General features: G+C 35.6%; 1 protein-coding gene across 1 annotated transcript; it reads right to left on the bottom strand.

Annotated features, from left to right (window-relative positions):
- Window positions 1-11,909: 11,909 nt before the first annotated feature.
- On the bottom strand, window positions 11,910-12,560 carry LOC149934366 (uncharacterized protein F54H12.2-like). Its single transcript, XM_090153429.1, has one exon. It carries the CDS (start codon window positions 12,558-12,560, stop codon window positions 11,910-11,912), a length of 651 nt encoding a protein of 216 aa, XP_090009555.1.
- Window positions 12,561-17,552: the final 4,992 nt, after the last annotated feature.

Below are 17,552 nucleotides of genomic sequence, written 5' to 3'. Positions count from 1 at the left end.
TGCAATTACTATAATTAATATTTTGTTTCAAAAACTAATTACAATGTCACTTTCTGTCATAAAATTAAAAAAAAATTGGTACCCAGTGGTAAATTGGGTGGCGTCAATTAATTTTTGTAGCGAAATATTTTTTTCCTATTTTTGTCATTTTTTGAAAATCTTTACACTTTGATGAATTATTTTTAGTCTAGAACTAAAAAAATTTTTTTTTTATATTTTAAAATCTTTTGCCCGTATGATAAAATATTGTTAAATTTAATAATAATTTACAAGTTAACTCACTTAAGCTACCATTCACTATTAAATTTATATTTAATATATAATCATATTTTAAATAATTTTTGATATTAACCTGTCTAACATAGTTTTATACCAATAGTCACCAAATGTAAGAGAATGAATGAGTTTGAATTAATAGAGAGCCAGCCAAATTTGTTCTTTTTTAGAGATTCAAATGATTGATTACTTAAAATTTATTGTTTTTTTTAATAGGATTATTAATAATGAAAAAGAAAGCATTCCCAATCCGTGCAAATTTAGTTTTGGTTATGAATATCAAGTTCCAAAACTTCCTGAGGAAGCAAGTAATCGTGATAAATATTTAGCTTTATCTGATGACAAAAGAGAATTATTAAACAAAGAGGTTCTCCAGGTTATTGCTAACAATCTGATGCACCAATACTCCTTGTAAGTAAATGATTATAATAAAACATTTATTTCAGCTTGGCTTGGATTCTTTTTATTTTAATTTTCTACTGCTCATTAATACTAATTGCATAGTGTTATTTAATTGTTGAAAGACCATGTTTTTAAATAACAAATCTTAAGTTGATCTTTTTAACTTATTATATTTTATATATTTCGCCTTGTTGATTGCATTTTTAGAAAGTTATGAGTATTATTTTACTCTAAATTAATTTCCTTTAACTTTAAGGTATCCACCTTCATGGGTTGTTATTGCTAAAAAAATTGTACGAGAATATCCACATTTGGGTGATGAACCGGCGCAGGATACGGATACGTAGGTTTAATCTATTAAATGACCATTTGAAGTATTAACAAAATTGAAAATACCAATCTAAATAAATTTTTAGGAAGGTTGGAGAAGTAAACTTAGGGGTCAATTCAAAAACTTTAGGCAGAAGTTACCTAATGATCTGACCGTTAAGAAAAAGAAAATACAATTTGGAAAAGGGACCTGGAAAAAGCTTCCCACAGAGCAGCTGGAAACAGAAACTACTGTTATGCGCTTCGAAATTCCAGTAATCACTTAAGCTTTTTATTTACCGGTTTTATATTCTAACCAAAGTGTCAGATTTAACGCAGTTACAAAAATTGAAAAAATATTAATTATATTTCTTTCTACATTTCAAAAGCTGTAATCTTAAAGAAAATTGGTCTTGCATATAGCTTTTTTATATATTTACGATCATGACATTAAAAATATGACTAATTTTGTTATTAGGACGAAGCCGACAATTTTGAAGATGATATTTCAATAGAACATCATAAGAAAAAAATTAAGGAAGAATTAAAAAAAAACGATCCTGACTGGAGGATAATTAAGTCAAGAATGGAAAAAACTCTAATTGATAGGACCAACTTAATTAGATCTGAAAATTTGGGAACAGTTCTTGAGGAGTATCCTGCATTACGTGATCCACAACAGGTAAATTTTAATAAATAGTTGATAATAATACCATAAGAAGCAAAACAACCATAAGTATTACAATTAGGTAACCTTTATATAGTATTGATTTTCCCAATTATTTAAAAAACTTCGATAGAGCACAACTCAGTATTGACTTCATGAATTTTATTTACGCAAATGTTATAATCAAGGAAGCTGGTTTTAATTTTAGGCCAAGGCCTAGACTGTTAATTAAAATTGAAAAGTAGGTCTTTCTTTGGCGACATAATGATAAATTATTTAATTTGAACTTAAAATCTTTTATTACTAATAACATATGTAACATAATTACTCATAAGTGTGCCTCTGTTCAACACCTCTAAATTAAAAATTTAAATGAGACCTTGTTTCACAGCCACCAAAGAAAATACGGACTAACGTCGCGTAGTTTTGATGACGTCAATTACGTCATCGATTGGAAAGTGACGTAAATTACGTCATATCCTTGCAACAAGGTCTCCTTGAGAAAAAGTTATTTCTGGCACACTTATGAGTAATTAATAATTACTCATAAGTGTGCTAATAATTACTAATTATGTTACATATGCTAATAAACATATTTTAGATCTAATTGCGTTTGGTTCCAAGTTTACAGTTTTACCAAAAAATAAATAAAAATTTGTATTTAACTGACCAATTGGAAAAGAGGAAAGAAACAAACAAATATACTTAAAGAGCTTACTGACTTTTTAGTGTTGAAAATCAGTTTCATGAGAAATTTTGCACTTCAACAAACACTGTCATATTTATGGTGTTATGTTACTTATGATAACATCATTTAACTGGTATCTTCGAAGAAATCTGAGATAAATGATAAAACAACTAGCTAGTTTTTAATATTTAAAAATTCAATTTTCAGATTCTTTTGGAATTCAAATCTTTGACTAAAGTTCATTTAAGTGAAAAATTTATTTCAATGTTGACTTTGAAAGCCGACACTGTCTGGAAAGTTGTTGTAGTGAAAACCACTCAGACGCTCAGAAGCGAAATTCTTCAAAAAATGAGAATGGAAAACGACCCAGAGAAAAAAAATAGTATGTTCGAAATAGTTATATATAGGAATTTAACTAAAAATTATCTGTCTAACTAAAAAATATCTTGTTGCTTTGTAATCCTCCAGAGCTACGCTTACTGGGAACAGTTCTTTTGATCCCAACACTATTTCGAGAAACATATAAGAAAATATTTTGTTCAACATCAAGCCTTGAAGATGATGCAGAGCCAATAATTCAGTATAATAAAAATAGCATATTTGAAAGTGACGAATTCAAGTTGTATCTGGACAAAACTCATATTTGCACTGTGGAAGATCCAATCACCGCTTTTACAACATTTTTCTCTTTATTTTGGTTGTTTAACGTAAAATACTCTAAAAATGTTTTTAAGACGTTATCTTTCGTGGAAAATTGTTTTCTAGAATTGGAATTTACCAAAATTGGCAAAAGAGTAGAAAATGTAAAAAAAATGTTTCAGTAGAATTTTAAAATGTAAATCAACCGATCAACACAAAAATAATAAAAGATATATTAAAACCTTTAAAGTATGGTATTTTCGACGCATAAGGACTGAAATTCGTACTACAAAGGTGTAAAAGGGGTTTAAATTCGATCAAAATTAAACCCTTAAAATGATAGTTTTTACATCTTAAGGGTTAAATTTTAAACCTATTAGGGACGATTTTTTTACCTACAATAGTATAAATATGGTTCGAAAAGGGTGTAAATAGGGTTTGAATAAGATCTCAATATGGAAGCTTTTATCACATCCTAAAGTATAAAAAAGGATTAAAATTGGTCTCAGTATGGTTTGTATAAGGTCTGGAAAAGGCTATAAAAAGGTTTAAAATATAACTCCTAAATCGGAAAGTTCCTGCACCATTAGGGTTTATTTACTACTCCTTAGAGGTTTTAAAAAGGTTTAAAAAATGCCGTTAAAGGGTTTTAAAGGGTTTTGATTTGAAGATTTTTTTTTTAAACCCTTAAGGGTACACAATCAAACCCTTTTTTATAAGCGTGCAGGAAGTAAGCTGAGTACTTTTTATTATCCCGACACGTATTTTGATAAATAAGCGAGAGCCTGCGAAGGGACATGTTTCACGCAAGTAGCATTAGCAGTATAGGAAGATGTAAACGCATATCGAAAGTAATATATCATATACTTCTGTAAACACGTACCTTTATGAAAGTAATTCTCAGATTGTTCGCGGGAAACCTTCCGTCTTGCATCTCTGTATATGGCAGTTCATCTGACGAAAAGGATGACGATTATTATTGTAAGGAGAGAAAATATTTTGGTTATGCTTTTACCCAAGATTTAAAAATTATCGATATGTTTTTTGGGACCGTGAGAAATGCATTAGCCCCGCAGAAGCGCTCGCTCTCAGCACGTGACTCATTCACGGTACAAAGATACTATTGATTTTTAAGAACTGTTTAAAAATTTATTGTTCCCACGCTAATGCGAGTCTATTTTGAATATAATAGCCTAAACAGAAGAAAAAACTAGTGTTTTAGAAAAGGCTTATATTAGTTTAAGTATAAGTGAGATTAAACTCTAATAAGCTTGTAAAGGAAACGCGCAGGGCGAAATAAATTTCACTCCACGAACTATTTTAATGAATTTATTAACGATTTGTTGATTGTAATAAGCAGTGCTAATTAAAGTTATTTCAATGAAAACCCAAATGTATTTATTTATTTATACTTTGGTAGAATGATTTTGGGGTAAAAAATGTCACCGGCATACCCTTCAATCGCGTGAGGTGACGTCAGCTTTAGTGAACCAATGAGATACCGGACTTCTTTCTTTTGGTTTTTATACGGAAGGAGATTACTGTTAAAGCGTGAGGGTTATTGGAAGTCAATCTCCCGAAGTACGTATGATGGGATATTTTGGACTTTGAACAGGAAACTTAAGTAGCATTGGAGCAGCAGTGTGCCCTTCAAACGCCGTCTTCGCAGTTTGCCTGCGCGTTATATTATCGGATTATTTGAAATATTACGGTGATTCCAAATCAAGGTTATGCAGTATTGATATTAGAAAAGATAATTATGACAAATAATGAATTGTTTACTCCATATTTCAAACGTGAAAGTTTTACTGAGATTCTGACCAAACATCGACTGTACAATTCAAAATGTTCTTCAATCTTCTGTTTCTTCTAGCAGCTATAGCAAAATTTTGGAGAACGCTTACTACGTGAAAGTTAGTATCAAATGTTTCTAAAGTTTTAGGTAGTAATTTAAAAACCCATTTCACCATTTAAAGCAATCAAAAGCGTCATTAGCGCCAAAATCCGGAAATTCGTTAATCTACCATCGAACATTCTACTTATACTGCCATTAATGAGGCCACTATCTAGATTTCGACCTCTGACCTGAGAGGTAACAGGCTACCCTAAAGAGCCGTGCTTCCTAGGCCACCGGATCAGGTTATTCAGATAATAATTCTCAGATCTCTGAAAATAATTAGTTATTCAGATCAGGTTTATTTTTTCAGATTCTACCCCCCCCCCCCCCAGCAATCTGATCTCCAATTGTGTCTAACTCCATATCACGAGTAACTCATCTGGAGATTTATCTGGTTAAATCTTCTGACCAGATTCAGTTACCTGAAACATAATCTGACTTACATTTCTAGTGTGAAATCCTGTTAATAATAAACAAAACCAACAGTTATTAAAATTTGTAAAGGTAGAAAATCCATAACTAAAAAAGAACTGAATTCTGGTAACCTTCTGTCTGTCAGTTAACAATGAATTAATATTAGTTTCGGGTTAAACTATCTCGTATGTATCGAGGGGCTAACCACTCGGAAAATCTGTACACCGATTACATAAATATAAAAATGAGTACAGCCTTTGGTAGTGCTAAATCTTTACTCACTTAAGTAATCATTTTAGTGCAGTCAAAGCTACAGGCCTGTACACCGATTACGGGGAGTTATCAGCCCCTCGGTATGTATTTTAACCCATAATATCTTCTCTTAAATCTAGATAATCTGATATTTGATTTTTCACAACTATATTATCAGGTCAGATAACGCAACTGTTACCGCAGAATCGGTTGGAAGCACTGTTGGAAATGCCATAGCTAGTAAAAAGCAACGTTACTTGACTCTAAGAGTAGTAAAGTGCAACCGTCTTCTAGTGGTAACAGGTATGGTAACAAGCAAGCGTGCTAATGACCTTGATATAAACTCGGTGAAGCATTTAAATTTACAAATCTCTAGTTTCATCTGAAAGAAAATTCGGCTTAACGTTTTGATGCATTTTTTATTGATTTATATATTTGAAAGAGGAAACACTATATAAAACCGTTGTAATAGTGAAGGCGCCTGTCCATTAAAATCCATTATGGGAACTTAAACAATAATTGAAAAAATAAATCAGCAAACCCTCGAAGGTGTGATTGAGTTTTTAGCTAGCCTTTACGGAAGAGCCTCGAAACAGTGTCTCTCTTTTCGTAGTCCGTATCTCATGGTTGACTGCGGTTTTGGGAACTTATCAATTGAACTTTTTTCTCTGAAAACTGCGTTAATATCGTGTAAAAACATTATTTATTAAAGGTTTATTATACAGGGTGTTACGGATAAGAGTACCGAAACTTTTATAATGTGTTCTATGGGTCAATACGAGTTGAAAATGTCTAATGAACCATGGTCCTAAAATGTACCGTTTAGGAGATACAAGCTTTCAAAATTTGACCTAAAAAACACCGAAATTCACGCAAATGTGAAATCCTTATTATGCCTTGATCACAATTGTTGTCTTAAAATGATCGGTTGTTTTTTAGAGATAAAGTGATAAAAGGATCGCCGAATATCAAAAGATCAGTACAATATCGTCCGGAAGTATGCACCTCCAGATTGTGAATTTACGAAGAAGCTTTAAAAACAAGACTTGTAATAATTTTCGACGTTTGACTGTAACCTAGTCGTGTTTGATAGTACAAAAACCAGCAGCACATAATTAATGGTATGTTTTTATTTATCAAAACAGAACAATTATTGACATTGTTACACGCACCGTTCACATTATTTACAAGAGTTGTTCGAAATGCCCACCTTGAACTCTAATGCATACAATAGCCTAATTATTAAATATGACACTACTTTAAAAGGACTTTTCAAAGCTCCTCTTCTTCGCCCACTTGCTGGGTCTCGAAACGCGGACAAGTGGGCGATTTAGCGTCAATATGTGGGTTTGTATCGGAAACAACCAAGCCGGGATCCTACACCATGTTGAAGGAAGATTGACCGGCCACACCTACATAAATGTATTGCGAGAAGCGATGATTCCGTCTGCGGCCGCCATTTTTGGACTGGATCACGGGGCGGAGTGAGATTTTTTCAAATTTAAAAAATAAATATAGCTTTTAATATTTATATATTTTTGGTATTGTAGATTTGAATTTATGCGTGACAACTGCCCCGCACACAAGGCCAGAATTGTGACCGCATTCCTTGACACGGAAGGTATCTCAACGTTGGATTGGCCAGCCAGGTCGCCCGACCTAAACCCCGTTGAAAATCTGTGGGCGATGATTGTTCATCTAATGGAAAACAGGATTCCCGAGAGCAGGGAAGATTTACTACAAATGGTGCGAAATGCCTTCGATTTGGTTTCCCAAGGTTATATTAGAAGATTGTGTATGTCCTTCCGTAGACGACTACGAAAATGTTTGGCAAACGGGGGTCGTATGCTTGACTATTAAATAAATATTCAATTTGCTTTAAGCCTAATTTGTAATAAAGTGAGCCTCAAATGTATTATTTGTTATAATCAGCCAGGCTAATAACTAAGGCACCGCCTTAGACCTAAGGCTTCAAGCGACTTTTGAAGCCATTAATTCAGGTGGGCGGGTTACAATGCGTAAGAAGGTGGTGGTAAAACAACAGCTCCCTACACTAACTATTACCGTTAACCTCAACACACACGTAACATTTTTGTAGTAAGTTGTAATTTTCGACACGACCAATTCTTGTAATGCTAAATTCCTTAATGAACCAGACCATTTAAACAACTGGGACGTTTAAAATGACAGCTAGAAGAGCTCATTTTGTTTTAAAATATAAAATGCTAAATTATCCAATCGGAACGTAGAATTAACTATACTTTTGAGAAAAGATTTAGGTAACAAGAACGCGGAATCGAGGCGAGGATCAGCGCGCGCTTCAGCTATTTCTGGTTTCCCGAAAATTATTAAACGCTGTCGATCAGTGTCATACAGTTGTTACGCTAGTTTCTTACGCTTTTACAAAAAGGCAAATTTACTCTCCGCCATTAACGGTTTAACTTTAAATTTTAAAACAAAAATATATGTAGACACCAGTATATAAGTAAGGGTTGAAATTGAATGTTTAGTTAACCAACAAATTAAAACGTTACTTTCGGTCACGAATAATCTCGTTACGTTGCTCGTGTTCCTAATTTCATTTTAATAATTAGTAACAAGTTGTATTTCTGGTAGTGTAGGTAGAGTTAAAGGGTTCGGCTAGTGGCTACCTGTATTTAAGCAAGTTGCTAAAACTTGGTTACAGAAGGAATGCGAAGTATAGGCGCCGAAGCTGCTTGTAAGGGGGGGGGGGACCATTATCGCAGCGATAACTTCAAATATTCTACGTCAGTTGCCAGCCCCCGTAAGCTCTGAGACTCTTTTAACTTGGTTTCCACTCGGAACAAATATAGAGCGAATAGTAGACTCGCTTTAAGAAATTGTCCCAGATCCTTTGTTAGAAATAACTCTCACCTGGAAGCATTACCAAAGGCTGAATAGTTCGCGCTGTTTCTCGCCAATTAGTTTTCACTATTGTTAATGTTTTATTGTTGACGTTTTTTATTGTTTAACTCCACATTTGTGTTTATATCTTCGGCGCATTAATGATAAGAAAAGCAACCTATAAGGAATACGCGTGTTCCAAAGCTGTGGCCTAAATCCTTTATCGCATCCTAACTCGAGGCGCGGCTCTACCATTTAAAAACAATTAGTGTTTTATAGATAGTAAAAATATAACATGTTGCCATAAATAAAAAATTAACGGCGTTAATAAATACTCTATAATAGAATGTTTTTATATTAAGTTCCATTTGACATAGTGAACGAAGTAGGCAATCCCTAAAATCTGAAATTTAATCACGCGCGAATTGCTCGTGAAATAACGAAGATACGACCACTACAGTGACACTTTCTAAATATAAATTGACCCCACTGATTCTGAAAATCACATTTATTTTCTCCTAAAATCAATATTTTAGAAAGTTCAATATTTGGGAAATGCGCGTATTTTGGCGCGTGCTTAAAATTGTGTCACGAAAACAGCTGAAATTGATATTCTCGAATTCCGTTTCTTTGCGATTAACGGTTTTTGAATTAATCGGTTTTTACTGCAAAATCGCCCACAGCCAAAGACTTTTGAAAAAGAGTGTACATTACGATTAGGGCTCGCTACGCACGTGATATGGTGACCGTGGACCAAGAAGTGGAATTTTTAGCGTATCACCGAAGTAACATGAATCAAACTCGTGCATTGAAACCATAAAAAACAAATGGAAGAGTTCGAGAATCAAAGAAGTGGGTGGATTTTGGATCGTATTTTGTTTATGCAGATAAACATTATCACGTATTTACCGTGGTGGAAGGAACTTTTATTCCATTACCTCAAAATCTCATGAAAAAACTCCCCATCTTAAACGTTAGAAATAGAGAAAATAAATGCTTTCTCTGGTTGGTCTTAGCGCATCTACATCCGATACGTAGAACTGATCACCCAAACCACGTAGAAAAGTATTCTGAATTCGAGGACAAACTAGATATTTCGGATATCAGCTTTCCTTTCGAATTAAATGTTGAAAATATGGAAAAATTCGAGAAAAAAAAACTTTCAATAAACATATTTTGTTATGAAAGCGGAGTGTTCCGTCGGTATATCAGTTCGAACAAAGTTTCAGCGGATCGGGAAATTGATTTACTTTATCTAACGCAAGGCGAAAAAAACATTTCTGCCTCATTAAAAGTTTAAGTCGGTTATTGTGTGATTTTACGAAAAATGGGCATACTACCCATTATTGTCGTTTTTGCCTGCATCGTTTCACGGGACCTAACTCAGAGGAAAATCGTAACGATCACGTTGCCGATTGCAGGGATCATGGTGCTCAAAAAGTTATCATGCCTGTAAAGGATCCGATCGTGGAATTTAAAAAATTCGGATGGTGTCAAAAAGTAAGTTTTTGTAAGCCTTTTTTGGAGTTGACCGATAATTATTCATTTATTATTTAGATAAAATACGTCATCTTCGCTGATTTTGAGACTATCTTACCGAAAGTTTCAACGTGTTTGCCGGACTCTTCATTGTAGTCTACAACGACGCTCTCAATACACATATCCTGCGGCTTTGCATACGTCATAGTTGGTCTTGATGGTACACCATCCAAACCTGTTACTTACCGAGGAAAGGACGCCACCGAGAAGTTTCTGGAAAATCTTCTTCACGAGCAGACGATCTTAGAAACCAAAATTAAGGAAAATATGCCCATGAGCCTCAGTCGTGCACAGGAAATGGAGTTTTTTGAATCTCGAAAATGCTACTTGTGCGACAGAGTGTTTACTGAAAATGATTATAAAGTGCGCGACCAGGACCATACCACAGGAGTATTCAGAGGCGCTGCACACAACTCATACAATTTAAAGCTCAAACCACCAAAATGTATTCCGGTTTTTATGCACAATTTATCGCGTTATGATGCCCATATAATAATGGAAAAAATTGGACTTATAAAAGATCATGAAATCAAGTGCATCCCAACGAACTCTGAGACGTATCTCTTTCTCTTTGGGTAAACTTAGATTTGTGGATACTGTAAGATTCATGTCGGAATCACTTGAAAATCTCACCTTGAACTTGGTCAAAAGGGGGGTTGACAATTTTAAATGCATGAATTTCATTTATCAGCCCGACGAAGTCAAATTATTTCTGCGTAAGCAAATTTATCCGTATGAGTATATGGACAGCGAGGCAAAGTTTGACGAAACGGAATTACCACCAAAGGACACGTTCTACCGCGAATTAACTGATGAACACATAAGCGACGAAGATTACGACCATCTCAGAAAGTGTGGAAAAAATTCAACATTCAAAATCTTGGTGAGTGAAACTTTGGATATTCGCTAAGCATTTATGCTAGGAATTTTAGATTGCAAAGAATTCATTTTAATCACCCCCTCCCCGCAAAACTCACATAGGTAAGTATCACAACTTGTACGTGCAATTGGATACGTTACTCCTGGCGGATATATTTCAAAACTTTCGGTCAATGTGTATGGAGTATTACAAGCTAGACTGTGCCCATGCGTATACCGGTCCTGGATTTGCTTGGGAAAGCGCCCTGTACATGACGAAAGTGAAATTTGATTTACTTATTGACCCAGATATGCACCTGTTCATCGAGAAAGGAATTCGCGGAGGGCTTTTTATGATCATTCACAGGTTTGCCCAAGCTAATAACAAATACTAACCCGAAACTTACGATCCAACCCATCGCAGCAGCTACATCACATATTTGGGTAAATAAAAATATATTAAAAATGCAATATTAATTTTTTAATTTAATTAATGGCCTTAATTTAGATTGTACTAATTTATATGGAACGGTGATGTGTAATGATATTTCTATGAGTGCTTTCAAGTGGATTCAACCGTGTCCGGACTTCATGTAGGAAATTATACTATCTCACGATGATGAAGATTCGATTGGATACATCTTAGAAGTGGATTTGGAGTACCCAAAACACCTCCACGACGAACATAACTGCTACCCTCTAGCCCCGGAGAAACGTGTTATTAAGGCTTACGAATTGTCGTCTTTTTCCAAGGATCAGCTCAAAGAGCTTGGTATCAAAGAGAAAGATAGTTTTCCAAAACTTGTACCTTCTCTTGACAATAAGGAAAAATAAGTTATTCATTATCGGAATTTAAAATACTACGTTTCGAAGGGGTTAATTATTAGCAAAGTTTATCGTATTTTGGAGTTCAAACAAGCCGCCTGGTTGAAACCATTTATTGAGTTCAACACCGAGAAGAGGAAGATGGCGAATTATGAATTTGAAAAGTCATTTTTCAAGTTACAAAATAACTCAGTTTACGGTAATTAAGTTTTATAATACTATACCTAACAGGTAGATTAATTTTTATATTTTTCAAAATAGGTAAAACCATGGAAAACCTACGGAGTCGCATCAATTTTCATCTCGTACAGAAAATTGGGTGTCAAAGATTTATGAGGGATAATTGTACCGTCTAGGAATAGCGCTATGTGATTTAAATCAAAGTGTTGGAAATTGAAAGGCGACTGCGTGTATTCTCCCAGATCAGCGTTCTGTTCCACGAGAGCGAAAAGGACTCTTTTGGGTAATCGACCCATGAACAAATTATCTCGAACGCAAATTTTAGTTCCGCTATTTATGGAGAAAGAGTTACATTCGGTTCGAGTTATGGGGTATTTCATGGTAGAAAGTTCCAGACATTTCGCATGGGAGATTACAATTTCGGGAGTCAACTTTACTTTCCTGATATACAGGGAAGCCAACTCGTATTGCAATTTCCATTTGACTCCACCAAGAGCGTGAATACCTAAATCGTTTGGGCTTTTAAAAAATTTGAACTTTAAGTCAATCATGTTTGGGATGAAACGTGACTGCTGACAAACCGTTCCCACCAAATCGATCGTTCCTTGTTTGGCAAAATTCATTCTTTTCTGAAATCCTTCGTTTTCCGAAGGAGTGTCGAATTTCCCAGCGGTATCTTTGTAGAACAACGTCGCCGTCAGATAACTCGTTTTTGCCGGTCTTCCAAATGTCACGGCGGTTTGAAACATGGCCTTGTACGGATAATTCTGCGGTGATGGCGTTACTGACCTATCGCCCTATGACACGTGCACTTCGCTAAATAGACTGGAATGAAACACATTTACGGGCGCTACCTCTTACGCTGGCGTGACGATCGTTTTGCGGTCAACCGAATACACCGCCGCCTTCGGGATTGTCTTGCCGTCCGCCGCGTCGACGAGTCGCGCTTGTAGACAGGGTTCGAAAACAAAAAACCCGACCCAAAAAACCCAGTGGGTTTTTTGGACCCACCCACCCCAAAACACCCACTTTAAAAACCCACCTGAGAAAAACCCACTTTGAAATTTCATATTTTAATAAAAAGGCATTTTTTCAAGGTGCAATGATCACTTTAATATATATATATATAGTTAATTAATAGTAATTTACAAAGTTAACCGGTTTGTTAACTTAATAGTTGAGACTTGAGACTTATGACTTCAGATTTCTACCAGTCCTTGGGTTCAGCTTTGCTTTCTTTGCAGTATCTATACACTTAAATCTTGGAGGAGGGAAGTATTCTGGAGTGGAAAATCCCATAGCGGTAATAAGAACGTCCTTTCCCGCCTATTGCTGTTAGAATTACCCAGACTACTCCGGTTAAACCGGTTTTTGGTCGGACGTCAGCTTTATCTGCCATCATTCTGGCTTGATGACGTCCGACCAAAAAGAGCAGGATGGGAATTTTACAAAGCCGCAGGTCGCGCCTGACTTCTCCACTCCAGAATACTTCTCTCCTCCAAGCTTAAATTACAAGCTTTTTCTGACACAAAAAAGTGAAGCAGTCTACCTAGCAGACGATATCTAGTCCCTACAATCTTTTTAGCAGGGCTTGACATAAGACATTTCCAATTTCTCTTGATTTGGGGTTTTTTTTTGACATATCATGTAATACAAATATGGAAATAGTATACTAAAATAAAAAACCAACCGAATAAAAAAACCCTCAAAAAACCCACTGGGTTGGGTTTTTTCGAACCCTGCTTGTAGATGAAGTAGCGATTTTGACATGTCAATATATGTTTCGGAGTTTCCGGCCACGTTGAACGTAATTGTTGAATTTTCGTTAATGTTAGAGATGGGACTGTACTCGACCCATTCACCACGTACGATGCTGGAATTAGTGAGCGGAACACTGAAAAGCTCCAATTCGGAGCTCATCGACGCTCGCGAATCGGGGTGGATATGGGCCATATTATATTAAGAGAAAATATCGGAGGGTTGGAAAAACGATGTTCGCTTCTTCTTGCTCGAGACTGAACTGATTAACCTTTTCCGTTTACGATTCCTTTTATTCCCGTTTCCGGACATTTTCTGTTTCACCACGTCATTCAATTCCAAAATGGTTTCCTTCCCCACCGTCGTGCCGTGGCTTTTAAGCGAGTCCTTAATCGGTACACCACTGGCGACGTCCGCAGGCAACTCGAGCCCCGGTTTTCAAAAACTTTTTCCCTAAGAAAATGGTGCCCTTTTACAAAATCGGGATAGCTTGTTGAATGGCGGAGGTTATGAAATTTCCAAGACCGTAGCCTCGCTGAACGGCAAGACCTTGATATATGGGTATTGAGCCATTTCCCGTCTGATAATGTTCAATCTGGCTTAAAAAATGCCGGTCGTAGTCCGACTGATTGATTGGTGAAGAGTGTTGATACTTCATGATGCGTTTCGTATAACGTTCACAATAAGAATGATGAGTGTACGTTTTCCGTGCCCTTTATTTATAAGGGTGTCCACAATCTTCGAGTCTAAACCCGCGTTTTTTCCAAAAAACCCAACCCAGTGGGTTTTTCGTGGGTTTTTTTATTCCGTTGGTTTTTTATTTTAGTATACTATTTCCATATTTGTATTACATGATATGTCAAAAAAAACCCAAATCAAGAGAAATTAGAAATGTCTTATATCGAGCCCTGCTAAAAAAGATTGTAGGGACTAGATATCGTCTGCTAGGTAGACTGCTTCACTTTTTTTGTGTCAGAAAAAGCTTGTAATTTCAGCTTGGAGGAGAGAAGTATTCTGGAGTGGAGAAGTCAGGCGCCACCTGCGGCTTTGTAAAATTCCCATCCTGCTCTTTTTGTTCGGACGTCATCAAGCCAGAATGATGGCAGATAAAGCTGACGTCCGACCAAAAACCAGTTTAACCGGAGTAGTCTGGGTAATTCTAACAGCAATAGGCGGGAAAGGACGTTCTTATTACCGCTATGGGATTTTCCACTCCAGAATACTTCCCTCCTCCAAGATTTAAGTGTATAGATACTGCAAAGAAAGCAAAGCTGAACCCAAGGACTGGTAGAAATCTGAAGTCATAAGTCTCAAGTCTCAACTATTAAGTTAACAAGCCGGTTAACTTTGTAAATTACTATTAATTAACTATATATATATATATTAAAGTGATCATTGCACCTTGAAAAAACGCCTTTTCATTAAAATATGAAATTTCAAAGTGGGTTTTTCTCAGGTGGGTTTTTAAAGTGGGTTTTTTGGGGTGGGTGGGTCCAAAAAAACCCACTGGGTTTTTTTTGGTCGGGTTTTTTGTTTTTGAACCCTGCCTACAGCCCTGCTTTCCACAATATCGGAATATATAAATAAAGAATGAAGAGCGGCGTCCAAATCAACTGTGTACGTGGCCGTTCTGATTTAGGCGAAGCTAGTAGTTTTCGTATAATCTTTGGAAAATCCCAACATGACTGCCCGGGTACCGGGTATAGTTAACGTGTAATTCGTTTTAACACCAGATTAACAAATTTCTGACTTTCATAAAGTTACACTACTCTCCCAATGGAATTCAAAAAAAAGTTATTTAAGCTCGTTTATTCCCATTCGACCGAAATCCCATTCGACCGAAAGAATTTTAAAATGTAGCCCAATTGGCGGGGTGATTTGGTATTTTATTTATAAGGTATGTACTATCGAAGATCCATGTTTAGGTTAGGTTAGGTTAGGTTAGGTTAGGTTAGGTGAGGTTAGGTTAGGTTAGGTTAGAGTTGGTTAAGTTTACTATTTCAGTTTTGGCTCAGTCACTTTTCTTGACTAGGTGAAGATAAAAATATAATTCATGCTCATTCCAAAAGCCAATTTATATAGCAGTGTTCGGTCGAATGGGACACACAAAAATCGCACGTTTCGGCGGAATTCGGTCGAATGGGACACCTCAAAAACCACCTTCGGTCGAATGGGATTTCGGTCGAATGGGACTAAAGCATTTAAGCTTGCCCAACTTGTCACTTTTTCAAGTCGTATTTTGTCAGTGAAAAAGACGTCAATTTTTTGCGCGTCGACGCTATTTGTACGTTTTCGGTGACGCTCTACCATTTTCTCATCGACAATTTTCTTATAGCACTTAGCGGTTAAAATTTAAATTTTCGAAAAAAGTGAAAACATTTTTCGATTTAGATACAATTTTGGTAGAAAGTGTCCCCGGCAGTACAAATTTCAACTTTCTAAAAGAAATTTTTTTTCGAAAAAAGTCACTTTTTTGAGCACGAAAACACCCTGTATATTAAAATAAAGTCGTGATATCTATTAAAATCAAGTCGTGATATCTATTAAAACCGAGTCGTGAAATCTATTTAAATATTCATTTAATGCAAACACTTAATATATCTAAGGCTCCATTGCGAATGTAGTTAGATAAAAAGATGGTGCTTAAACTACTACGAATGTATGACGTAACACGTATTTTCATTGATTTAGCAACTGAAGCAAGCCAATGAATTTGAAACAAGGTGGCGAGCCAAAATATACCTCTCCTCGGAAGAATCTTCCCTAGTAGTAATAATTTATCTAGATGACCCAAAAAGATATCTCCGCAATTCATAGTTAATTACTAAAAACGTAATCTCGGTTCAATCCCGCCCGGTATAAAATTTAAATTATAATTAAAATAATTGAGACGAAACAACCGAGTTTAATTTATTCAGAATATTATAGATTAAGTAGTTACAACAGTGAATTAAACGTACTAAAACAATGCACAATTGAATTTAACTGTATTTACAGTACAAGTTTATCAGTTAAATATAATACTAAGCAAATTTTAATGAAAGAAATATCTACAGAGGGTATTTGTATTTTTCTCACTTACGAAATACTTGCCGCATCTTTAACGCTCATTTTATTTCAACACTCGCCCTTGATGAAGATACCGTAGAATAGCTTTATTGGACATCTGGTAGTGGACGACTCGTAGACTTCCTGTTGACGTTGTGACACATACCGCATAAAAAAGACCAATGCCGTCCAATTTCAAATATCATATAATGACTCGCCCACCCAGGAAATCAATGACTGCATTAGGAATCGTAGATATCCAAATATCCACACCAATAGAAAATGTATTAAAGGCTCATTCACACTATCCAACTTTAGTCAACTGACAATCTGCCTGATTTTTGTCTGACCGACAAGTCCGGTAATGTGAATGCTTCTCCTGATAAGATTTTTGTCGGGGAAGCTTCCGACTTTGAATCGGGAAGAGAGGCGATTAAAATCAGGCAGACTAGCTAGTCAGGTGGCAGCCAATAGAAACTGAGAAAACGTGACGTCAATGCGATCACGTGTGAAATCGCAGTGAGCGGACGACGTTAAATTTCGGCTTTTTCTTTATAAACTTTTCGACGTATTGATCCTTGTGTGGAGAAAGTTTGATAGTAAAAGAAACCGTAAGTTTTCTAACTATTTCTTTCCCTTTTTAATTATAACAGAATTAATCTAATTGTGAAGTGTTTTATTGCCAAGGAATACTGAAAAGCATATTGTGTGTGTTTAGCTAGGCTTGAGACAATAATGCCTCCTAAACAAAAAGAGCCTGTATCAAAACAATACCTAATAAAGCAATTTTCTTTTTTTTTCATAAGACTCCATATTTACTATCACTCAAAACAGTAAATTTAACCAGCCACAATATTGAGCCAAAGCCAACATTCCCAAATCAGAAAAACAAGCAGACAGCTTCTACCTAAATTTCCTTTCTCTGATTGGTTAAT

The sequence above is a fragment of the Leiobunum rupestre genome, chromosome 7 (assembly GCF_980474605.1).
Source record: "Leiobunum rupestre chromosome 7, qqLeiRupe1.1.hap1, whole genome shotgun sequence".
NCBI lineage: Eukaryota > Metazoa > Arthropoda > Arachnida > Opiliones > Sclerosomatidae > Leiobunum > Leiobunum rupestre.
Note: the sequence above shows the minus strand (reverse complement) of the source record. Positions and strands in the feature narration are given on the sequence as shown.